A 26,822-nucleotide genomic window follows, 5' to 3' on the forward strand; every position below is an offset into this window, starting at 1 on the left:
TTGGTTGAGAAAGCTGCTTCCTCGTGTTAATTGTGCCTTTGATCTGTAAATTTAAAATGAGTCGTGATATTTATTGTAATTGAAAAACTACTGTAGCTGAGATATTTCAGCCCCATAACTCTATGCCTAATGTAATTCCCTTCTTTTTTGTGTAAAATGTAAGAATTGATTATAAAGGTCAGGTTGTTTTGTTTGTCTTGTTTTTAATTCAACTAATCAAATTCTGGAATTGAGATTCCTGGGTCCCCACGAAGGCCCCAAGTTTGCCCATTTGATGTTTTCCAGTGTGGTAGGGGACAACTGAGAGCGTAGCTAGGTGTCAAAGGGAAGTTTCAGTGACTATTCCCTTCTGTCATTAGTGTGTTATTTCTGAATTCTTCCCAGGTGCCAGTCTCCTTGTGATTCAATAGAAGCAGTGATTGAGTTGGGGCAAGACTGGTATGTCTCAGGCCACCCAGAGCAGACTGACTGATGGCTGGAAGCCACTTAAGTAGGATGCCTGATGGTGGGGGCAGTGGCTATGCCAAGGAATGCCATTCTACATCTGGATTGGTGAGCTGCTGTTACGTGAATAACATCATTGCGACTTGTCAGTGGCATGTAACTTGCCCCATCATCTGGTTTTTCAGCCAGGACTAGTTTCTTAGACTCAGCCTTCTCAGAATATTTCTTCTGTCTTTCGTAAGTCAGCTTCTTTCTTTTTCTTTTCAAGTACCTTTATTGAGATGTAATTCACATATAATTCACCTATTGAAATATACACGTTAGTAATTTTTAGTATATTCAAAGTTGTGCAACCATCACAACAACCAAATTTGAGAACATTTTTATCACCCCCAGAAGAAACCTTCATACCTTTAACTGTCACCCCCTTCCAATCCTAGGCAACTGCCAACATTTTTTTCTTTTCTTTTTTTAGTTTTGCTGGTTCTGGCTATTTCAATGACAGTATTTGTCCTCTTGTGACTGAATTATTTAACTTTGTATAATATTTTCAAGATTCATCCATATTTTAGTGTGTATCAACACTTCATTCCTTTTTATTGTCCCTTTGTTCATTGTATGGATATAACAACCTTTTGTTTATCCTTTGATGGACATTGATGTATATCAGTTGGTGAACATTTGGGTTGTTTATACTTTTTGCCTCTAACAAATAATGCTGCTATGAACATCTGTGTACAAGTTTGTTCATTTATGGTTTGTTCTTGTGATGGGGTTTTGCTGTGCTGCTCAGGTTGACTTTAAACTTGTGGGCTCAAGTGATCCTCCTGCCTCAGCCTCCTGAGTGCTGGAATGTAGGCTTAAGCACTGTGCTCAGCTCATGTACACGTATTTATGTGGTCGTGTTTTACTTCTTTTGGGTGGGTAGGTCAACCTAAGAGTGAAACTACTGGGTCATATAGTAACTCTATATGTAACATTTTGATGAACTACCAGTCATTTCTAAAGTGGAAGTGTCATTTTACATTTCTACCAACCATATCCTCTTCAATACTTGCTCTTGTTCATCTTTTTGATTGTCATCATCCTAATGGGTGTGAAGTAGCTCAGTGTGGTCTGTGTTTGAATTTTCCTGGTGACTGGTGATGATGGACATCTTTTTGTGTGCTATTTGGAGCATTTTCTACTGGGATATTCCAGTATAGAGTTTCTTAAATCTTTGTGGGGTTCTGACTGGGTCTTTTTTCCCCTTCTTACTGTGAACGCTCTTGCTCTCTCCTACTATCCCAGAAGCCACCAGTAGAGTGAAGCCTGGGTCCCTGTAAAAGGAATATTAAAAAGAGCAGCTGTTGGATACAGCTGTGCTGTGAGACTTCCTTGCTGAACATTTGCCTTGTTATCTTTCTCACTGAGATGCTGGCCCCTCATTTGGTGAAAACTGTATGTGTTGTGGGGTAATTTGAGTTCACTAACTATCATCAAGATCAATTTGGGCAGAATAGGAGAGACACATGGTTGAATAGAGGCCAAACAGAAATTCTGATTCTTGAGCATGTGATAATCCATGCAAATGTGAGCCAATTTACAGTTCAATTTTTAATCTTATTAGCATGTATCCCTGCCACCTGATACCCTTTCCAGCAGCTGTGAAACCCCAAACTATACTGCATTCAATGAGAATTGCGTGTATGAAATTTAAGGCCTCAGGTTAGAACTTTTTAATAAAAGTTCTTTGCTGAACCATGTTAGTGTGAATCAGCTGTTTTCCATAATGTCCTATGCCAAGGTCAGCAGATGAGGGCATATAAAATGCTTTGGCAGTTTTCACATGGAATACCTTTGTCACCAGCACCAAACTGTGAAGGCACTTTAGCTTCATTGAAGCTTGATTGCTTCAGTGCTGACATCATCTGGCTGACCAAGTTCATTACAGTTTTGAAGGACTGCCTTAGTATTTCATTTATGGTGTAATTGAAAGTAGTTGAATTCCCAAATCTGATAAATGCCACAAAACTTTGCTAGTTTCTTGAAATGAGACTTCATTTAAAATGAAATTCTCATTGTGCTACAGGTACCGCCATGACTTGATTTGCTTTGATTCAGAGGCTAGTAGGCAAAGTTCCAGAGTTTGTGACAATTTTAAGTCACAAACTCTCATACTTTGCCTGTTCAGGGTGAGTCTGTATAGTTTTGGGTAAAATGTACTAGTTAGTATGCTTTCAACCATGAGTAACCATATTTTGCATTTCAAAATAGTTTACAGAACAAGTGAACTTATTATGTCAAATTATAAGGAATTTGTCGGCAACATGGTCCTAGGATAGTTAAGAGACCTTTGATGGACCATATTTCTTCCATCTTACTGGGTGGGCTGTCATCCCTAGTTTTGTGTGGCCTGTTTATCCTCCTAATCTCTTAATGACTGTCCTAAGACTGGACTCTATATACAGGTACCACCACCACCAGGGGAAGGAAAAAGGCCATTTCTTCTTCATGTGCCTCTTCCAAAGCCAGTGCTTTTTTTATGGGTGCATCCAGGAGATTTTCACACACGTCCCATTGGCCAGAACCTGGGTTACTTACCCCTAAACCAGTGACTTGTGAGGAGAATGGTGGCTTGAAGCTTATCTTAGATCCATCAGGGTTGACCACATCTTTCAGGATAGGGTAGCTGCCAGTACATAATAGAGACACTACCTGCATGAAAAAAAGAGAAAATTGGTCGTAGGCATCCAGCAGTCTCAGCAACCAATAATTGGTGGCTACTAAACCTAAAAATTTACTATGCCTGTTATTCCTATTTATTTTCAGCTCATGACTTTTCTCATTAAGAAACTCTAGCATCTGTATATGAATAGGCAGGGCAGACATTCACAATATAATCAGAGGTTTGGTTGGAATTTTGGTTCATAACTAAAATTATACCATGTAAGTTCTTCCTAAGGTGCTATTCCTGAATATTCTGCTCATTTCATAAAGAAATAGTGCAGCATGGTACTTTGGATAAATGCCAGGGCAGGAGTACATTTTCTAAACTAGTGATTGAGTTACAGGGAAACAAAGGGAGACTAGAGAGTCATTAGAAAGTCAGACCCAGGATTAGGGATGATACCCATGTGTACAGGTAGAGAGACCTGGTGCTTAATAATGTACAATGTCTGTAGATGAGCAAGAGACTTACTGTTCTCAAAAGGCACTTCAGTCCCCAAATTCCAGCTGAAGGAAGTTGAGAGTGCCCTGGGATCAGTTTGCATTGAAAGAACAGGCACATGTATAGGGAGGACTGGTAAAAGTCCCAAAGGCTTTGAGACCCTTTGGCTCCATTGGACATGCACATGCCTCACAGGGTTTCCAAAGTACTCCCCCAGCATGTCCAAGGTGTATTCATCTGTTTACAATGGTCTGTGTGTCCTTTTGTTTTTAGCACGTGGACACAGGGAACTCTTATCTTTGTGGATACCTGAAGATTAAAGGCCTTACGGAGGTAAGCACTTGCTCACTTGAGCTAAAACTGGGAAGTGGGTGACATGCTCAGCAGTCCCACAGGGTTGAGGGCAGGCAATCCCAACTCCATTTCTAAGCATTGTTATCATATGGAGAACATACAGTGCAGTTCTGATGTGTCCTGCTGAGAAGTATACACATCCACAAATTTTTTTCCAACTTTGGTGGTGAGGATGGAACCTAGGACCTGGCGCATGCTAAGCACACATGCTCTACCATAATCTCACAATGAGATCAAAACTATTGATTTTGTTGTGTTTTTTAAAATATATTTTTTAGATGTTAGACCATTTTTAAAAATTCATTTATTTTTATGTGGTGCTGAGAATCAAACCCAGTGCCTCAAACATGCTAGGCAAATGCTCTACCACTGAGCCACAACCCCGACCCCTGTTGTGTTTTTTTTTTTAAGCAAAAATATGTGTGTGTGTGTGTGTGTGTGTATGTGTACATGAATATATACATGATGAGAATATAGCCACTACTTGTATAAGCATCAGTCATTCAAAAACTCAGCTTCATTGGAACATTGAAAAGTGACTGTCCTGTTTTACCTGCTGGATAAAAGTAGAGTGTTTTCCTTCATTTGTTCTAACTTTTCAAACTTCAGAACTCCTGGGATTTAGAAGGTAAGAAAGAGCATCCCTTCTTTTCCATTAATGGGTAAACAGGAATAGGAAGGAATGACTGGCCGCTGAGCTCTGCTATGAGTGCCTGAGTGTGACCTTTCTGCAGTGTCCTGTGGCCTGTTATCACTTCTTATAGTTTGGATGACCCAGCAATATTGGGCTGCGTTCCTTACTGGTTTTGTGACCTTTCATTTCTCTTCATTTCAGTTTCCTCATTTGAAAAGTAAGAATTAAAAATCTGCTCTGCTTATTTAGTGGACTTTCTAAGGGGAGAAAACCATTTTAGAGTAAGTGGCAGGCAAGAATATAATATGAATATGGGATGATTCCCTCTGGTTCTCCTACTTTGTTTTGCTTTACTTTTTTTTTTTTTTTTTTTTTTCCTTTTGGCCATGCTGGGGATAAGTGCACTACCACTGAGCTACACCCCCAAACTCTGTCTACTTTTCTATATTAAAAGTTAGACTCAGAATTTCTATGAAATTTGTTGTTTCGACAAAAGGTATTATCTAATTGAGTATGGGTAGAAAGTAATAGTAAAGGATTTTAGCCTTTGGATTTGTGGTAGGAGAAAATGTATAGTAAAACAGAATATGCTCAATTCATAAGGAAGCAGGTACATTTGTTAGTGGAACACAGAGCATAAACATTTAACTTCAGAAGGAAACCAGCAAAATGTGTAGCACATTGGAATGTTAACTCCAAAGCCAATCACCAGTGTCATAGGAAGCTGCACAGAAATGATAAGTAACATTAGAAATCTAGACACAGTGGACAGAAATGCTAATGGCTATGACCTCTCCATTGGAAGCAAGTTGCCCTTACTAAGGGCAACTTAGCCCTATGAGTCAGGAACAGCAGTGAGACTCCCTTAAGGAGTCGACACTAGCATGGCCCTTCACTAGGGCCAGCCCACTGGGAACCCTAGGCTCTTTTTTTTTTTTTTCCCCATACTTTTGTGGGTGCATTATAGTTATTCATAATAGTGGGATTCATTGTTACATATTCATACATGCATACAATATAACAATTTAATTTGATCAGTATTATTCCCCAGTATCTCCCCTTGTCCTCTCCTCCTTACTCCCCCTGATAACTTAGGCTCTTAACAGAACTGTAGACACTCATTCCTCTTGGCAAAATTGGTGTGCAGGTAGAATGACCTGGAGGGCACAAATCTACCCCAAGTCAAGATCAAGTGATGGACTGATATTGCCAGTTAAAGAAAGGTCCATCTTTTTTCCCTAGGGTCCCTAAGTCCTGCTTAGGCCTCAGATGCTTAGGATTTTTTCTTAATCTTTCTCTATTTTTGATACTGGGACTTGAACCCAGAGGTACTCTACCACTGAACCACATCCCCAGCCCTTTTATAATGTTTATTTTGAGACAGAAAGTCTCACTAATTTGCTAAGTCTGTTCTTAAACTGCCATCCTCTTGCCCTAGCCTCCTAAATCACTGGGATTATGAGTGTACTACTATATCTGGCAGAATTTTGGGTGTTGGGGGAGATTTTTTCCCCACATTCTTTGTATTGGTGCATTATAGTTGTATATACTCAGAATTCCTTTTTGAAATAATTGTTATTACCTTTATTGAGCTATAGTTCATATACTGTATAATTCACCCATTTAAAGTATACAATTCATTGACTTTTGGTATATTCACAGAGTTGCACAGCTACTTGATAACTTGTAAAAATCATATATCTGACATTTGGTTGCTGTAGGTAATTAGTAAAATGCAGAAAACTGTAATGAATATGAATGAATTTTATACCTTTTTTTGTTTGTTTTCTCATTTATAATTGTTAGACTGTCAAATGTGTAATTTATTTGAATTAGATTATGTAAATGGTATAGGTTTTAGTCGTAGTAGTTGCAATGTAGAATATTAAAAATTAAATCGAAGATAACATGCTTCATATTTACAAAGCACAGCTTTATAGTTTGTGTGCCTTTTAGAAATGAAATTCCAGTATTATAAAGAATGGGTGGTAAATAACATTATGCATTTCTGCACTGGCCACCATTATACCTTTCCCAGGGAGCCCATCTACTGGCAGGGTGGCCATGGTCAGCCCTTCCCTGACTCCTTAGATGAGATTGGAAACTCCAGCTGACATTGTGCTAGACTTGCTTGGAAGAAGGGAGATGGATCACACTAACCAAACTCACAAGACACTGATATATGAACAGAAGTGCCCATTTACTCTTAGAATGAGGTGCTTGCCTATTCTAGAAGTTCTCATTGACATACTGGCTAAATGAATGTTAATTCCTCAAAAGATAAGTCTGCATGGAAAGCCAGTGTACCCATTATCTGACAGTTTTGGGTGAACCTGGAATCAGCAAGAGCTGTTAGTTGATGACTTCCATGACTGAAGCCCATGCCTGCCTGGGGGTGGGGGCTGTTGCAGGCTATATCTCTCTCTGTCTTTGACTTTTTTTTCCCTAATATTCTTCCTACGGGCATGTATTTTTCTTTGGTTCTGTAAATTACATCCTGTTAGGCTATATAGTCAAATGCTTGAGTTTCCTATGCTGGTCCTAAGAAATAATTCAATCTTTTTTGTGGCTTCTGTGCATATTGGATCTCATTCATTAAGCATTTATTTAATTTCTCAGTTTGGAGGCACCTCATAGTCACCCTGACACACTACCTGAAGTATTTTAGAGAGATGTCAGTGCCGAATCATTCTTTAGGAAAGCCATAAGGTTTTGTTGTTGTTGTTGTTGTTTTTCCCCTTTTGGGTGCTGGGAATGGAACACAGGCCCTCGTGCATACTAAGCAAGCATTCTACCACTGAGCTACAGTACCCCTAGCCCTAATATATAGTATTTTAATTGTATTAGGACCACTTTGTCATTTTGTTTTCTATCCCTTTGCTAGAAGTTCTGAAAAAACATTAAAGCTAAAAATTTAGACAAACAATATATATATAGCTTCTAATATAAAATCCCAAGTTGGGTTCTAATTAATAGAACTTTTTACTTTAGTAGTCCTTCCTAAACACAAATTAGTATAATTAAGTTTATGCTTTAAAAATTAGGTTTCCTTTTAGGAAAATTTCTCTTTTCTAATTTATTTCCTTTTACATGTAAGTATCCATATGTGAAACTCAACAAAATTGTTAGGGTAAGGTGGGTAAGTTTTGGGTGGGTTTTGAAGTTCACTGTTAAGAAAACAGAATGAAGAACTGAGATTATGGCTCAGTGGTAGAACACTTTCCTAGCAGACATGAGGCCCTAGAATCCATCCCTGGCACCATACACACACAACCTCAGCAGTAGTATCACAAAACCAGCATCTTCAAACACCTCAAGTATGAACCTGGGAGCCTCTGTGCCAGAAGGTTATGCAGTGGTAGTGTCTCTTGGGAAGGTCCTGAGCAGCATGCAGTCCAAGCTGGAATAAGTTGGCAAAACCATCAGAATGGTTCTATTTTGGGCTGGGGAGATAGCTTGGTTGGTAGAATGCTTGCCTTGCAAGCACAAGGCCCTGGGTTCGATCCCCAGCACCGCAAAAAAAAAAAAGACTGGTTCTATTTTAAACGTATGTAGATGTTTGATGCAAAATTAGAGGTGCTTACTTGGGGCCTGGAGAAGAAAAGTGGGAATTCTGTAGTCCCAGGGACACTAAGACAGTAATCTGTGGTTTCTAGGCAGGTCACTCACAAACCATGCCCCTGAGGAATCCCTGGGGTCTTGACCAGCTAGGCTGAGGGGCCATTGGTTGGTTGGTGTTAACAGATGCATAGGAATGATAAACCTTTTACTGTGTTGACCTTTTCTTCCATTAATTTTTTTTCCCTAAATCTTTGGTTCTGTACTTATGAGCACATGAACAAATAGCAAATGAAATTAGCAGTCTTTTAAGCAATGTATAAGAGCTAGCTTATTTTTTATGGTGTGGGTTTCTTTTCTTCTTTCTTTTTTCTTTCAATGTGTGTGTTTGTTGGCAGTGCTGGGGATGAAGAAGCCCAGGGCTTCATGCATGCTAGGCAAATTGCTCTACCACTGAGTCATATCCAGACCTTCAGTGGCATGTTTTTTCTGGATTTTACATTGCAGGCATGATTTGCATAATTTTCCCTCATATAAATTGTTCTTAGCTCATATGATAGAATTAAATATTTTCCTAGTATTTCAAGATCTTTCTACTGAAAGAGTAAGTATTGTCGTAAAATGGGCAAATCGCTGAGACATTTGAGAACCAGTGGACTGGCTTGTGGTTTGAGGGAGACCTTGATATTAACATGGTTTTAAAGCTTTAAAAGCTTTCAGGGGTGACACATTGGAAAGTAAAAATCTACCAGGTTATAATCTGCTTTGTATACTAAAATATTCAGAGTTTATTTGTGGAGATCATGTAAATTATTTTTCAAGAGACCAGCACATAACAAAGTCAGAGAAAGAACCCTGCCAGAGCAAATCCAAGAGACCTTCTGATATCTGGGCAATTTGAATTGAGACTTATTTCTACAGACTGATGGCAAATCAGCTGGATCTGCCTCTGGTTTATATTGTTAGCAGTGTGATCCATTTTGTCAAGACATCAAAGAGAAGTTAAAGCATGGTTGATTCCTCCTGTCCAAAAGGTTAAAATGGGTTAGGGGTGTAACTCAGTGGGAGTACATGTCCTTAGCATGTACAAGGCCCTGGGTTCCATCTCTAGCACACACACAAAAATGTTCAAAATACTCATTCAGGGTCTGAGCATGTAGCTCAGTGGTAGAGCAATTGCTTGAATGTGTGAGGCCCTGGGTTTAGTCCTCAGCACAAAAAAAAATTTTAAATAAAAATAAAATATCTTGTTTTGATATTTGCCTTTTGCCATAGGAGTATCCAACCCTTACAACCTTCTTTGAAGGAGAAATAATCAGTAAAAAGCATCCTTTCTTAACTCGAAAGTGGGACGCCGATGAAGATGTTGATCGGAAACACTGGGTAAGTAGGCCTGGGCTCTGGGCCATCCAGAAACTGCTGGAGAGCTGAGGGAACACCAGAAGCCAGAGACCTTGTCCCTTACTAAGAGGCATTTGGGGCTTTGCAGCCAAAGGGCAACTGATTGCCACATACAAACTTTAGTTGTTTCATCTTCCTTTTTTTTTTTCCCCCAATGGTGGTGATGCTTCAGATTGAACCCAGGGCCTGTGCATGCTAGGCAAGTACCCTACCACTGAGCTACAGCCCCAGCCCTCCATCTTCCTTCTGAAGAGTTTAGATACTGTCCAGTCTTCTCTTAAATAGCACATGGCTAATGATAGCAACCCCTGAGTTCCACGTGCAACTGTGTATCATTTTCAGAATCTCAGCAGTATCCCTGTCCTTACTACCTGTGTCCATCCTCTAAACAACTCTACTTGGGACACTCCTGTGAAACAGAAAGCAGATGCCTCTTATATTTGGGTTGGCCTGAGATAAAGATACTAGTCACGGCTGGGCACAATGGCATATGCCTGCAATCCCAGTGGCTCAGGAGGCTGAGGCAGGAGGATCATGAGTTCAAAGCCAGCCTCAGCAATGGCGAGGCACTAAGCAACTCAGCGAGATCCTATCTCTAAATTAAAAGTACAAAATAGGGTTGGGGATGTGACTCAGTGGTCTAGTACCCCCTAAATTCAGTCCCTGGTACCCCACATAAAAAGATACTGGTCATGGGAATTCAGTGGGAAAATAACATTGTATTCTGTATTTTGCAGTACTGGGGATTGAATCCAGGGGCCCTTTACCATGGAGCTACATCTCAAGCCCTTTTTATTTTTTGAGACAGGGTCTGGCTGAATTGCTAAGGCTGTCCTCAAACTTGCAGTCCACCTGCCTTAGCCTCCTGAGTTGCTGAGATTACAGGTGTGTGCCATGGCACCCAACTAGAACATTGTTTCTTTTCATCCTGTCCTGACAAGACACAGGGCAAGCTTAACCTAAGGACCATCCAGATACCACTGAAAAATCCAGGCTCCACACTTTTTATCTGCCAAGCATACTGTGTTCTTATTCCCCAATAGTGAACACTTAAAAACAACATAGGGCTACTGTCCTCGGATCTTTTCTCTGGTTGTCATCTGTTTATCAACCTATCATTGCAGCCTTTGACTTAGTTGACCATGGTGATGATGAATTTTTGTTTAAAATGGAGAAAGTCCAATGTTCTCATCTTTGTAAACCCACCAGAAATGACTGGGTCAGTAAAGAAAATTCTAGAACTCATTCTTCCTGCTGCCACACACACCCAGCATCTAAACTCTTGCTGATTCTGGGACCACAGCCTATGGAGAGATCAGCTGTAGACACTTGTCTGTGTCAGCCTCACTGTGCACCATCGCTTTTGCTTATTGATGCTTTCCAAAATTTTGAGTTTCAGTTCAATTTAACTTTAAACTTGAGCCTTTTAAAACATTTTTCTTTGAAAGTTACATGTTTTGACTATAGCAAGTAAAGACCAAAAGCTAGACAGTCATTTATATATCTTTAAAATATGAAAGAGCAAGATCCTGGTATCCAAAAGGTTGAGGGAGCCCGAGTAGTGTGATGGTGCCCATCAGAGTTAGAGGGCTCTTGAACCCACCCTTGCCCATTTTTGGGCTTGTCCTGCTTATCTTACCACCTCACAAGATGGCTCCTTCCTCACCTGGAAAACCCCAGAGTACAAAGCTCATCCTTGTAGTAAACTATAGTTGGTCTTTCATGGAACTTCATTTGCCATTTCAAATTGGTCTTGAAAAAGCATAGTCTTTGAGATCCAATGATGACTCAGTTTTAGGCTAAGTTGGCTGCAAATCAAATACCTGAAAGCATCTCTTAGTTGTCCCATTAATTTCCAGTAGAACATTAGACCAGACTTTGCTAGACTGGATTGAAATATTCAGGGTGAGAGAGGAACAATGGAGGCCACCGGTTACCCCGGCCGCCAGTGTAGTAGGATGAAGGAGCTAGCCTTGAATGTTTCCTCCTGCAGTAGGTCTAGCTCCCTTTCAGCCCTCAGCATTTCCCATGACCTTCCAACTCACGCAGGATTTTCAGATCCCCGTGCAACTCCTGGAGCTCTGTACCTTGCTCCTATTTGTCTGAGGTTTGCAATGTGTGATACGCTTCACCTAAGGTATCATTTCCCATTGTAGAGACACAGACATGATATCACACCCTCAAATTTTCCTGAGTCATATTTGAGGCTGATAATAATGGTGGTACTATAAAGTCAAGATTTTATGTATTTAGTCTACTTGGAATTAAAAAAAATCTGTGTGATGTAATTTGCGACAAATTCTATGTCTTGATTTAAAAAAGAATTTTTTTTTTTCAATGCTAGGACTGGTTCTTGCTAGGCAAATACTTCACCACTGAGCTACACTCCCAACCCTTCTATCTCAACTTCTAAAATCAATTCGTTTACATTTTTGGATTGAACCATAATATTTGTACAGATTTATGAGGTACAATATGATTTTGGGGGAGGTGCTGGGGATGGAACCCAAACCTTCATACATACTGGGCAAGAGCTGTACCGCTACATCCCCAGCACCAATGTGATGTTTTGATTCATGTACACATAAGGTAATGATTAACTCAGGGTAATTAGCATATCTGTCACCTGAAACTTTTATCACTGGTTTTTTTTATTTAAGGTGTTTTTTCCTAAAAAAATTAATACATGTTTATTTAAGAATAATTAGACAAAACAGCTAGAGGGAAAAAAATTTGTATAATGACAATACCTAAAGCTAAAACAACTGTTAGCTTCTGCCTGAATCTCTTTTGGATGTATACAGTCAGTCTATCTGTGGGTTCTGAATTCATGGATTTATCCAACTGCAGATAGGTTTGGGGGAAAAAGTGCATCTGTATTGAACGTGCAGACTTTTTTTCTGGTCATTGTTCCCTAAACAATACAGTAAAACAATTATTTGTATAACATTATATTTGGTATTAGAAGTAATCTAGCTGGTGCATGCCTGTTACCCCAGTGACTTGAGAGGCTAAGGCAGAAGGATCACAAGTTTGACCAGCCTGGGCAACTTAATGAGACCCTGCCTCAAAATAAAAAATAAAAGCACTGAGGATGTAACTCTGATAAAGCTTCCACAAATTTTGATATCTGCAGAGGGTCCTAGAACCCATATTCTGCAAATATCAAGGGACGACCATATTTTCTTTTGTCTTTTTACAAAAATGGCATCATAAGATACAATTTTATAACACATTTTTAGTCTCTTTTTTCTTGAGGGTAGGAGAAAGGGTCTCACTATGTTGTCCAGGCTGGCCTCGAACTCCTGGGTTCAAGCAGTCCTCCTGCCTCAACCTCCTGAGTAGCTAAGACTAAAGACATATGCCACCTCTCATAGCTCTCCAGTCTCCTTTTTAAACTCAACCATATTATACCTGTTTCCAATTTCTACCTAAATTGGTATCATGTCAGTGGACCAATTTTACTATACCCTCTCTCCTCTGTGGCTATACTGTCTAGTGATTCTGCACAGTTCTTTTTGCTCCTGTGAACTTACTTACAGAGAACTTATTAGTTGTTCTTAGCTTTCCTGTGTTTGTGGTAGGGTGTTCTAAGATGCCCCTGAAATTATAGTCATTTGCCATCCTTCGGCCTTTTCCTCAGGTTGTGTTAACTGGTTAAGTGTAATTCAGCTGTACCTCAGCTGGAGACCTGAATCTGCCTCTAGTTCAGGTCTCTGTTCACTGGGGATGACCACAGGCTCCTCCTACCATCTAGCATTAGCCATCCTTCAAGCCATTAGTTCTGACATCAGCCCCTCCCTCTGTTGATCAATATTGTACTGTTTTTTGCTTTCAGGGCAAGTTTCTGGCTTTTTATCAGTATGCAAAATCATTTAATTCAGATGACTTTGACTATGAGGAACTGAAGAATGGAGATTATGTCTTCATGAGGTGGAAGGTAAGGCCCTGTCCAGCCTCTTCCAAAACTCCCATGTGCACTCCACATACCTCTCCATGGAGGGCAGGTCTCCCAACCAGGGTCTCCCTGTGCCCAGTGCTTGTGACAGTTTGTCTTCATAGTAGGGCCTTTATACACTTGTAAAAAGCAGCTGTAGCTCCGGAGCACACACTGCTGATGTCCCAGCTGGCTTTTCTGGTTATCCTGATTAAATAGATAGCAGGTGGGCCGTGTCTAGGTGAGCACTCTCTGACAATGTTGTTTGCATCTTCTCCCTTTCCTTTCTCCCACCCAGGAATCCCTCTGAACTTCCAGGTTGAATCATTCAAGTGTTATGTGGATTCAGGGCAACTTTCTTTGAACTTAGTCATCCATTGTACCCTGTTCCACCACAGGCTTAAATACCATCAGAGTGACTGGTCTCCCTACCACATCCCTTCCCCAGGGCCCTCTGCTTCCTGCAGTTCAGGAAATGAGGGACCAGGAATGGAATGTAGGTTTTCCCCTCACTACCCTGGTTGATTCTATGGTTTGTCCCTTGCCTGAGGAGTCCTTTTGCTCCTAGCTCCGACAGCACAATATAGGTGTAGACACAGGATAGCAAAATCCTGGAGTGGATCTGTTAGGTTACTTTGGGGACATGCACCACTCTCATCCCCTAGTGCCTGATCTGTAGGAAGGAAGCTGTTTTACCATGAGATCTTGCTGTCTTTCATAAAAATGAAGAATCTAGAACAGTCATTCCCCACTTTGTAGAGTCACTCGTTTGTGGGGTGGCAATCATTACTCCTTTACTAGACAGATACCACATTTGGTGAACAAATGTTGAACCCTACCCTCCCCAGCTTGCCATCTAGCAGGAAGCATGCCAACTAAATCTTTAAAGGAAGCATCTTTTTTCCTAATTTAAAATTTAAAAAAAATTTTTGCTGGGGATCAAATTCAGGGTCTTGCACATCCTAGGCAAATGGTCTGCTACTGAACTACATCCCTAGCCCTAAATTACATTTTAAAACTATAATTTAAAAAAAAAAACACCATAATTTCAGAGATTGAATAAGAAGGATAAAAGTGTCTTTAAAATTGGGGTGGGGGGCCTTTGGGAGCATAGCTTAGTGGTAGCATTTGCCTAGCATGCACAAGATCCTGGGTTCCATCCCCAGCACCACACACACACACACAAATAATTGAAAGCAATGGAGTTCTTTCTTTCCAAAGAGTTTCTCAGGGTAACTCACAAGTGAGCCTTTGGTTTATCAACCAAAGTGAGCCTTTGGTTTATCAACTTGAGACCCTGGGGCTTCTGACCCAGTCTTTCCAGAGAATAGTAGCAAGGACGTGGCCTTACAACTCTTGGTGCTAATACAGTGGCAAACTTGCCTCTCTTTGAAATGCACCTGGTCAAGATCAGTGTCATTCTGGTTGTTTAGATGAGGTATAGAGCTTTTGGAGATGTTGCAAGGGCTCCTGGCAATCAATCTGCCCCCAGAACCATCACAGACCAAGAGAAGTGACTCATTGTTCAGAGCTGATCAGTGACAGTTCATGGGAACTGGAGCAGAAACACTCCTCCCAGGTCATTTCTGTCTGTGGTCTCTGAACTATAGATGAGCAGGTAGGCAGTCATTGATTTATATATTAGGTGCTTAGGGCTGTGTTACTTTCTTCAAGTCGCTGATTCTGGTGAGCTCATGACACAGTTTGTCATATTAAGTACATAGAATGCTCCAGCCACATGTGGGCACTATCCAGACGTCAAGCCAATACCCCAAAGGCTTGCTGTCACCCAACAAGTCTGCCTCAAAATATGAGGTCATACTTTCCTCATGTGGTCCTTAGAACCCCCTGATGCTTAACAGGGAGGCCTCAGGGTTGATCTGAGAACACTGCCTGTTACTGACGGATCCCTCATCTGTGCACAGGAGCAGTTCCTGGTCCCAGACCACACCATCAAAGACATCAGTGGTGCTTCCTTTGCCGGCTTCTATTACATCTGCTTTCAGAAGTCAGCAGCCTCCATAGAGGGTTACTACTACCATCGGAGTTCAGAATGGTAAGGGCCCCCAGTGGCCAGGGGCCATGGCAGATGCTGCCTGCCTACCCTGGCTCTTCCCTGGTTCATCGTGCCCAAAAGGAAATCTCTGAGCATGCCTCTGCATGGATTTCATGCTCTATTTGGGTGCTGAGGCCCTATTTAAATGACCTCAGTTGTTCAGAATAGGGCCTTATTCCCATCCACAGAGCAGACTGAATGAGATGAAAATGAAACATCGTATGAAAAAGTTTATTTCTAAAATGCCTTCCTTTTTTTGGCAGTGCTGGGATTGGAACTCAGTGCCTCATGTATGCTAGGCAAGCACTCTACTACTGAGTTACATTTCTAAATACTTTTAAGCAATACTTTAATTTTGGCAATGTTCATCTCAGTCTTCCTGACTTTACATTTATTCCTCCCAAATTTAATCAGTAACTAAAAAGTAAGTTAATCCCTTGTGAATTTTTGGCAGCCAATATTCATCCCACCTGCACTTGATTTTAGTCTGATGACCTAGTGACCATCCGAGTTGACACTCTTGCCCGGTGTTCCTCCAAGGTGAAGAATGGAAGACCACCTCAATTGCTTGCTTTTGCCACCTTTTGAGGGACCTTCCTGCCTCCTTGCTGCTTATTTAAGTACCTTGCTATACCTGGCTGGTGAGCCCTGTCCTAAAACACCTGATTTTCTCTCAGAGGATGGAAGCACTTAATTTTCTTTGAAATTTTTCATTCTTTGGCGACTTGGGAGTGACCCTAGTCTAGATAGACTTAAATTCTTAGTACAGTGGCCAATCTTACAGGTCATGATCATTAGGTTTTTATCTATTATTGTTTTCATATGAGTTTTTAAAACTTTTCATAATCCTTTTTATTAAATAACAGCTTTATTAAGATATTATTTGCATTCCATGCAATTCATTTACTTAAAGTATGCAAATCAATGGGTTTGGAATACGAACAGTTGGCAACCATTGACTTTAGAACATGTTCATTCTAGCAGGGCACAGTGGTGCACACCTGTACTCCCAGTAACTTGGGAGGCTGAGATGGGAAGATCACACATTCAAATTCAGCCTCAGCAACTTAGTGAGACCTTGTCTCAAAAAGGGCTGGGAATATGGCTTAGGGATTAAGCACTCCTAGTTCAATCCCCAGTACCGAGAAAAAAACAAAATATCTAGCTTCCTTTCTTCCTTCTGGGGATGAAACCCAAGGTCTTGCATGTGGTAGACAACTGCTCTGCTCTTGAGCCTTACCCACCCTCAGCCTAGAACATTTTCATCACCATGAGGTGATGAAACCCCCATCCCCCTTAGCCACCCCCCACCCTTTTCCCCTCCCAGCTTTTGTCAGCCACTAATCTTTCTCTGTGTATAGATTTGCCTATTCTGAACATGTTGTATAAATGGAATCCCACAACATGTATTCTTTGTTTTGTCTCTGGCATTTTTTGCTAAGAATGATGTTTTAAGTGTTCATACATAATGTAGCATGTTTCAGAACCTAATTATTATTAGCAAATAATTTCCCATTGCATGAATATACAACATTTATCCATTCTTCAGTTAGTGAACAATTGGGTCATATCCATCTTTTGGCTATTCTGAATAATGCTGCTAGAAGCATGAGTCTACAAGTTTTTGAGTTCCTGCTTTCAGTTCCTTTGGGTATATACCTAGCAGTGAAAGTGTTGGGTCATAGGGTAATTTTATATTTAACTTTCTGAGGAGTCACCAAACTCTTCCACAGTGACTATAGTGCTGTGCTTTACATTCCTACTAGCGCTTTACATTCCCACCAGCAATGCATGAAGTATTAGGACACCCACCCTCCCTAATACTTGTTATCATGTCTTTATAATTATAAAGACATACCCAGGAGGGTATGAAGCAATATCCCATTGTAGTTTTGATTTTCATATTCCTTTTTTCATGTACTAGGGCTCAAACCCAGGACCTTATACATGCTAGACAGAAGCATTATTTCATCATCATTATTATTATTATTATTATTATTTCATTTTATTATTATTGGGGGAGTTTTTTGTTGTTTTTTGGTTTTCTGTTTTTTGTTTTTTAATAATGGGTATTGAAACCAGATAGGTTTACCACTGAACTATGTCCCCAGCCTTTTTATTTATTTTTATTTAATTTTTTTTTTTGGTGGGGGGTACCAGGGATTGAACTCAGGTGCATTCAACCACTGAGCCACATTCCTAGCCATATTTTGTATTTTATTTTTTAGAGACAGGGTCTCACTGAGTTGCTTAGCACCTCACTTTTTTTTCCAAGGCTGGCTTTGAACTTGGGATCCTCCTGCCTTAACCTCCAGCCACTGGGATTACAGGTGTTCACCACCACACCCAGCTTAGGGTCTTTTTTTTATAAGACACGCTACAGTTGCTTCATAATTGAAGCAGAATGTCTAAAAACTATTCACCTTACACATGGTTCAGGAGAATTAGCACATATACAGAGAGAGAGAGAAATCAAATAGGTTCAGCTTGTGAAGTACAAAATAAATTAGCAAAGCCAGGTGTGGTAGTGCCCACCTATGGTACGAGCTACTTGAGAGGCTAAGGCAGGAGGATCACTTAAACCTAGTTCAAGACCAGCTAGGACAACACATGAAGAGCCCATCTCAAAGCAAAAACAAAATGAATTAACTTTTCAAGCAGACTGTGATTTGTCAAGCACTCTGGTTTGGGGGTTTTCTAACATCCTTTGCTCAGTAAACATGAAGTGACTACTTCTTATCCTGTTTCTTTCCCTATTACAGGTATCAGTCCCTCAACCTGACCCATGTCCCTGAACACAGCGCGCCCATCTATGAATTCCGGTGACAGCGGTTCAGAGTGGCAACCAAATAAAACTGAACTTGGCAACAAAGAGCTTTGCCAAGAAAATTGTGTACCTGCCAGAACCAGGAGAGGTGTGTTCCTGTTTCTTCACAAGCAGATTCGCATCAGAAAGCATGAATGTTAACTCACAGAATCCAAGGAGCGTGGCTGACCGGCGGGGCAGGTGGAGGAAGCCATCTCCCTTCCTCCTCCCTCTCTGTGGCAATTTGGTCGTCATCTGTCTCTAAGCTACCTTAAACGCACTTTTCCTTCCTGCACAGCTAACTTCTACATCACTGAAATGCCCATCCCTTCCTCGGCCCCCACCTCCAGCCGTGTAGAAGGTCAGCTTCTGGGTCACCCTCAGCCTTGGTGCTCAGTGGACCCCACCCAGGCCCCTGTCCCGCCCCCAGTTGCTTGTCCGGTAGCCCAAGGAAAGGCAGAGCCCCAGCACTTCTGTGCCCCCAGAGCTCTGTACAAGGAGTTGGCCAGCTGTGGCAGCATCTGCTGCTAATGAAATGAGACCTCATCAGTCTTCGGTCCCAGTGCTTCGTGGGGTCAACGGGCACTCCTGAGCCCTGTACTGTTAACAATGCAAAGCTCGCATGTGGCTGTCAGGTTCCCTGGGCCTGCCGTGGGGATCACTAAATTTAAGGCTTCCAGATCCCTGGCAGGAACAGATCCTAAACCTGCTTACTCAGTACGTTTGCTCCAAACTTTTGAACTTGAGGGCAATACTAAACTTAAAAATAAGAGTTTTTTTATTACAAAATTATTTTTATGGTCCCTTTAATGAGGACCCAATGGCAAATGCACAATTATTCCGAATTACATTTTATCGTTTTCACATTGAAAACAGCAAATGTTGACTTAGTAATTTTTATATCTATATCTATATGTATATGTATATTTAATCAACCAGCAGTTTTGAAACGAGTCATCCTGGTACAAAAGTTTTGCAGTATCGCATAAATTATAGTGCTAAACACAAGAACTGTTTTTGGGGCCAGTTTAGCCTTTGTACCTCCTCCTTTTGCTACTCAAAACAACAGTGCTTCGTGTTAACCTTTTCCACGAGGCAGAAGGGGTCTTCGTTCTCCAGAAACAGTGACTGAAATGGTGGGATGGGGGAGGGGTGGGAAACATGAACACGCTCAAATAACTCGAGGCTCATGTGCCAAAGTGTGTGTGTGCGTGTGTGTGCGTCCGCGTGCGCATTGTTTTGTTTTTATTTTTCTAAATGTTTAAGAAGCTTAGTATGTTGGCATCAGTTGTAGCCCACAAATACAGGCGGGGCTTTGAGGAATTGACATTTTTCTGGTGATTTATAAGACTTAGTCTGAACACAAGAGGAAAAGCTTTAAAAACAAGATAACATTGGAGCTGAGGATGTGGCTCGATGGTAGAGCACTTACCTAGCATGTTCGAGGCCCTGGGTTCCATCCCCAGCACCCCGGAAGAAAAAAAGCATTTTAACCCACAGGAGCAGAGCAACCTACAGGTTGCATGTCCATGGGTAGTATAAAAGAACACACAAAGCCCTTTAGTAGGATGAGTGGTAGGGAACATTTTTTATTCTTAAGAAGTGACTTTCCTTTTAATGACTTATGTACTGTATGTTACTGAGACCGAATGTTAGGGGAAGCCTTAAAGGAGCAGATTTTGGGAAAGTAGCCAGTGGGCACTTGTGACATGTAAATTTGTGATCCCAAGACCATACCCATTCAGTAAGATCAGGGCCTGGGAATTCTAAAAAGCTACTCTGGTGACTTTAATGGAAAAAATCATTTGTGTCCATTTCCAGAGATGAGTCCAAAATATTTTCTGGAGCTTAAAACTCAAGCTAGATGCAGTGGTGTGTACCTGTAGTTCCAGCTGCTCAGGAGGCTGAGGCAGGAGGATCACTTGAGCCCAGGAGTTTGAGATCAGCCTGGGTAACATAGTGAGACCCCATCTCAAAAAAAAAAACAAAAAAAAAAAAAAGAAAGAAAGAAAAAAGAAAAACCGCATCAAGACTCAAAACATCAAATGACTGGCTCTGATCACACTCATGAATTGCTCACTGTCACTTCAGTTAAGCTGAGGAACATCACAGAAGAGTAAAGGAGGCCAAGGGGCTGCACTAGCTTTCTTCATGTGACACACCATTCCTCTTTGCCTCAACCCTCCTCTCTCAGCATCCTTGAGGGATACAGACCCCACTCAACCCAGTTGGATGGGGTAACCCCCAGAGCTATGGCTCATTCACAGGAACTGCCGGTGTCCTTTTGTAGACCAGTCAGACCAGGTTCTGTCATAGGGATTCTTCCTTTTTTCCTGTTTTAGCTAGGTAATGAAGTACTCCAGTTGTACTGGGGAAGTAAAGATGTGATACCTTTACCAGACCCTTCAGACATGTCTTTGAGGAAGATTTGTTCACTTGAAAGTCTGCCCACTGATCACAGGGATGGGACTAAGCATTTTTCCACCTCCTCTTAGTAACTCCCAAATGATCAACATCAACTTTCTCTCTGTCCTTGAGGACCTGTGGGGACTCCTCTCCACCTGTAGTTATTCTTTCCTGAAACTTCTCAGTGGTTTACATGCCTCTGATACTATGTGCAATATTTTTGGTTGACACTTGTAATCCATCATTAAAAGATGAGTGCAGATTTCAGATTTCCTACCATCTTCCCCTACCCCAAATGAACCTGCCATGAGGTGGGATCCTAGGGATTTGGCCGTTCTTACCCCACTGCTCAGAAAGCTTCTACTCTGCTGTCCCCAGCCTCAGCCCTCTTATGTCCTGGACTTACCCTTTCACCCACCATCCTTTTAAGGTTTATATTAGTGTTTCAGCTGCAGTCCAAAAGTAACTAGACAATGCCTAATATTAAGTAGAAAGTCAATCTGTGTGCTGGTTCTGTTGGCAATGTTGAAATCAAACTCCAGGGGAGCAAAGGGGTTTTTCAATGTCTTTTGCTTTCAGAAACAGGGAATTTATATTCTCTCTAAGGCCTTGAATTGATTTTTTTTCCTCATAAAATAGTCTGATAAGCTAATTTTTAAAAAGAAATGCCATTAAGTATGTTGCATTGTGGTTTAAAATTACTAACAAGTTCTGAGAAAGAAAAATATTTGATTTTGAATCTTAAATGTTTTTAAAAATTAGATTTGAATGGGCGCAAAGTATGAATATTTTGTTTCTTTATGGAGGACATGTGGAAAGGGTTTAAGGGTTTGGGATGGGAGAAGTATTTTGCAGAGCTATCAATGTCCAAATAATTTTTAAAAAATAATAAAGGTATTTAAGCAGTGTGTGTCCTATTTTCTAAATCAAGAGTCCCATTAGCAGAAGCCACTCCTTTTCTGGCCCCACATCTACGGGGCTCTCCAGGGCTGGCCAGAGACCTGTGTAGCCAGGAAGAGGCTGAGGCCCTTTCAGGGGAAGTGCTACAGTGGTCTGGTTGCGCCTTCCTTTCCATTCTGGAAGTTCTCAGCCAGCCACTGCACACTTCTATTAGAATTCCATTTTGTTAATTTCTGTATTTCTTTAGGAGCTTTTTTGTTTGCTTTTTGCACATGCAGGATTTATACTTTTAACACAAAGTTAGGCACAATGGCTTTGCCAAGAAACAACTGGAAACATTAGAAGGTTTTTGTTTTGTTTTGTTTTTGTTATGGGGGATTGAACTCGGGGGCACACGGCCCTGAGCCATATCCCCAGCCCTATTTTGTACTTTATTTAGAGACAGGGTCTCTCTGAGTTACTTAGTGAGTGCCTCCCCCTTTTCCCTGAGGCTGGCTTTGAACTCGAGATCCTCCTGCCTCAGCCTCCCGAGCCTCTGGGATTACAGGCATGCACCACTGCACGCAGCTACATTTGAGTTTCTGAGAAAATGTTTCAAGTGTTGAAAAGGTTTAAATTTTAAGCAAGTTGAAATGCTAAGGGATTTACATCAATGACAGAGCAAGTTTCCCTTATGTGTGTAAAAGTACCATCTGATCTTAAATTGTTTAAACAATAGTTTTTTCTCCTGTGAAATATGGTTTTAGAAAAGGAACAGACTAAAATAAACAACACAAAGAAAAGAAAAGGAACAGACTGGACACAGTGCTGGATTCGTGATTTAAGACACCAGATTTTGATTGTTAAGTAGAAAAGGCATGGGCAGCTTGAGTTCTCCCCATACACCTCTAGCACTAATGTGTCCCCACATGCATCAGCTAACATCTCTGAGCTCAACTTCTCTCCCCTGGGAGGTGCAAGGAACAGCCTCTGCCTGGGCCACAGAATTGTTGAGGGTTCAAGAAACTCCTGAAAGCACTTTGTAAATGGTAAAAATGCAATACACATGTAAAATGTTCTGAACAAAAAGCTCAGTGTGGTGGTGTGTGCCTGAAGTTCCAGCTACTTGAGAGTCTGAGGCAGGAGGATTGACCAGCCTGGGTAACACAGCAAGACCCCATTCCCCAAAAAACAAGAAAATAGCTGGGTGTGGTGGCACACACCTGTAATACCAGCAATTCAGGAGGCTGAGGCAGGAGGATCTCAAGTTCAAGGCCAGCCTGAACTTAGACCCTATCTCAGAATAAATGAGGACTGGGGATGTAGCTCAGTGGTAAAGTGCCCTGAGTTCAATCCCCAGCACCTCTCCCCACTGCCAAGAAAAAGAATGCTACAAAATATTTACTGTGCTAGACATGGACCATTAGAAAAATTAGCAAAATCCTCTTTGGTATATCAAATTTATTTTTTTTAAATGGAGCCTCCCTATGTTGCTGAGGCTGACCTCAAACTCCTAGACTTGAGCAATGCTCCTGCCTAAACATTCCAAGTAGCTGGGACTATAGGGGTCAGCCACACACCCAGCTAAGAATCTCAATTCTTTTATGGTCAATTTGTGTGCATGTGTTTTGCTGGAAATTGAACCCAGGCAGGGCCTTACCACTGAGTTACATCTCCCCCACAGCCCTTAATATTTTTTTCATTTCGAGACAGGCTCTAAATTGCTGAGGCTCACCTTGAACTTGTGATTCCCCTGCCTAAGTCTTCCAAGTATGGTACAAGTAAGTACCACTGCACTCAGTTTAATGCCCAATTTTTAACCTTTACTTTGCTTTGGTTTTATTTATTTTTATGGTACTTGAGATTGAACTCAGGGGCACTTGAACACTGAGCCATATCCCCAACTCTATTTTGCATTTTAGAGAGAAGGTCTCACCGAGTTGATTAGCACCTACCTCACCATTGCTGAGGCTACCTTTGAACTCACGATCCTCCTGTCCCAGCCTCCCGAGCCACTGGGATTACAGGTGTGCACCAATGGGATGAGTAGAAACAATAGAAGATGTGTAGATTTTGTTAAGTGGGAACCAACTGAAAGGACGAAAGGAAGGTTATAAACATGAGCGCTGTCTCCGCTGACCTAAATTGCACCTGAGAAGAAAAGCATTGAAATTTCTCAGTAATAACATAAGGCAACTGGCTTTGATTTAAAAAAAAAAAAAAAATGCCTGCAAATTGGATTGCTGTTGAGCAGCTTTTTCTTCCAGATTTTTCCTTCTAAAACATCTCAAGATTGAAGCTTCCTATTTGTACATAGCAGGAAAAACGTGTAAGACTTTTTATTGTAGAGAACCATATGCTGAATTTGAGTCTTTTTGCCATTTTTCCCTTTTGATTTTTCAGCTTGCTTCATTTTTCAATGCATTAGTTATCATTCTTCATAATTGCCCAACAGTCCCTCCATACCTTCTCTAACTGGCATGGCTTGGAGCAATGCTACTCAAACCTAGTTGCACATGTCATCTTGGAGTTGATTTTTAAAATTTTCATGTCTAGGCACAGCACAGTGACACATGCCTGTAATCCCAGTGACTCAGGAGGCTGAGATGGGAGGATCACAAGTTCAAGGCCAGCCTTAGCAACTTAGTGAAACTCAATCTCAAATAGTAAAAAGGACTGGGGATGGGCTGGGGATATAGCTCAGTTGGTAGAGTGCTTGCCTTGCAAGCACAAGGCCCTGGGTTCAATCCCCAGCACCCCTCCCCCCAAAAAAAAGGACTGGGGATATATGTAGCTCAGTGGGTTGCCCCTGGATTCACTCCCCAGCACACATATTCACACACATACGAATGGCTTCTATGGGTTGGGTTGTGGGTCAGTGGTACAAACATTGCCTGATGAGTGTGAGGCACTGGGTTTGATCCTCAGCACCACATATAAATAAAGGTATTGTGTCATCTACAACTAAAAAAATATTTAAAAAACCAAATGGTTTCTATTCCTGTGGATGGTACAGAATGATAGACATAGTAAAGAAGATATATTACATTAGATGCAATGTTAAATGATAAGCTTTATTGGAAAACAGAAGGTGGGGCAAAGAGAATTCAGAGTTCCAGACTGGGGCAGGGTATGAGCTGCACATTGCTAAAAGATGGTCAAGCTGGACCTCCTAGAGCAGGTGATGTTTAAGCAGAGATCTGGAGATGAGGCAGTAAACTAAGAATATGCGCAGGGACAAGTATTTCAGGCAGAGAGAACAGCTAGTGCAGAGATCCTGAGTCAGGAATAAGCCAGCTGTATTAGAGGAACAGTGGGGAGGTGAGTCATAGAAGGTGAGGTCAGAAATGACATCAGGATGAGGTGTGCATTTGGGGACAAAAGAAATCCCATGGGACCTTGTCTTTCGTTTGTTTGTTACCAAGGATTGAACCTAGGGATGCTTAGCTCCGAAGTCACATCCCCAGCCCTTTTATATATTTTATTAGAGACAGGGTCTGGCTGAATTGCTTATGGCCCTACTAAGTTACTGTGGCCGCGTTTGAACTCACAATCCTCCTGCCTCAGTCTTCCAAGTCACTGGGATTATAGGCATGCATCCCTGAGCCTGGCCAGCTCTGGGACCTTCTTGATTGTTGACCTGATGACTGATTGACTTTTACTGAGAGAGATGAGAGCCTTTGGAGGATTTGAGTAGATCATCGAGATCTGATTTAGGTTAAAGGATCCTGCAGGCTGCTGGTAGCAGATAGACTATAAGTTGGCTCAAAGACACGCAGGGAGATCCCTGAGAAGACTGCTGCAGAACCCAGGGAGAACAGCAGAGTTGAGCAGCAACACACATGAATCTGTGTGTATTTTGATGATAGAGTGAAAATGATTGGTCTAGAAGTGGGTTGTTGCATTTTGTTTTTTGCTTTTTTTTTTTTTTTTTTTTGTACTCAGGATTGAACTTGGGAGTGCTTAACCACCGAGCCATGTCCCCCAGCCCACCCCCCTTTTTTTAAATTTATTTAGAGACACGATCTCACTGAGTTGCATAGGGCCTTGCTAAATTGCTGAGGCTGGCTTTGAACTTACAATCCTCCTGACTCAGCCTCCTGAGCCTCTGGGATTATAGGCAGGCACCACCATGCTTGACCAAGTTGTTGGGGAGTTTTTGGTTTTGGGTTTTGTTTTATTTTTAACTTGGGACAGTTGTTTTCTGCAAATTATATATAATGAGGTTTTTTATTGTGGTAAAATGTACATGATACAAAACTGATTAATCATTTTTAAGTATATATAGTTCAGTGGCATTAAGTACATCCACAGTGCTGTTACCATCACTATCATGTATTTCCTGAAATTTTTCATCATTCCACAGAAGAAATTCTGTGCCCTTAAATACATATCCCATTCTGTTTCCCCTATCCCTTAACAAACATCTCCCATTTGAATTTGTCCAGAAATGGAATCACAGTATCTGTCTTTTTGTGAATGGTTTATTCCATTTAGTTCACTTAGCATAATGTCTTCAAGGTTCATCTGTGTTGTAGCATATGTCAGAATTTCCTTCCATTTTATGACTAATATTTCATTGTATGTATATGCCACATTTTGTTTCTCCATTCATCCATCAATAGACATTTGTGTTGCTTCTGCCTTTTGGCTATTGTGAATAATGCTGCTATAAACCTGGGAATACAAATATCTTTTCAAGGTCCTGCTTTCAAGGCCTTTTGGGTATATGGCCAGAAGTGGAATTGCTGAATCGTATGGTAATCCTTTTTTTTAAATATTTTTTAGTTATCAATGGACCTTTATTTGTTTATATATGATGCTGAGAATTGAACCCAGTGTCTCATGCATGCTAGGCAAGTGCTCTACCACTGAGCTACAACTCCAGGTCTGATCATATAGTATCTATAACTATAGCTTTTTTTTTTGAGGAACCACTGTACTGGTTTCCACAGCAATTATACCATTTTATACTCCCAACAAACATGCAAAAGGATTCCAACTTATCCACATCCTCAACAGCATTTTTGTTGTTTTCCATTTTGTTTTTTTTATAATAACCACTCCAATAACAACCTACCCCAATGGTGTGAAGTGCTATCTAATTATAGCACAGATTTGCACTTCCTCAGTGATAAGTGATGTTGGAAATATTTTGATGTGCTTATTGGCCATGTGTATTTCTTCTTCAAATCC

General features: G+C 41.1%; 1 protein-coding gene across 2 annotated transcripts in view; it reads left to right on the top strand.

Moving 5' to 3' along the window:
* The window catches only part of GID4 (GID complex subunit 4 homolog), a 23,488-nt gene extending 1,831 nt beyond the window's left edge, over positions 1 to 21,657 (top strand). Inside the window, exons 2-7 of one of the 2 annotated variants that reach the window (XM_079132941.1) lie at positions 385 to 552; positions 3,869 to 3,928; positions 9,417 to 9,524; positions 13,381 to 13,482; positions 15,405 to 15,535; positions 18,298 to 21,657. In XM_079132941.1, the coding sequence (XP_078989067.1) occupies positions 472 to 552; positions 3,869 to 3,928; positions 9,417 to 9,524; positions 13,381 to 13,482; positions 15,405 to 15,535; positions 18,298 to 18,361 (546 nt within the window). In that variant the 5' untranslated portion in view covers positions 385 to 471 and the 3' untranslated portion in view covers positions 18,362 to 21,657. The remainder of the gene's footprint in view (positions 1 to 384; positions 553 to 3,868; positions 3,929 to 9,416; positions 9,525 to 13,380; positions 13,483 to 15,404; positions 15,536 to 18,297) is intronic. The other variant, XM_079132940.1, reaches the window with a different exon arrangement.
* Positions 21,658 to 26,822: the final 5,165 nt, after the last annotated feature.

Source organism: Sciurus vulgaris (assembly GCF_902686455.1).
Source record: "Sciurus vulgaris genome assembly, chromosome: 3".
Lineage (NCBI taxonomy): Eukaryota > Metazoa > Chordata > Mammalia > Rodentia > Sciuridae > Sciurus > Sciurus vulgaris.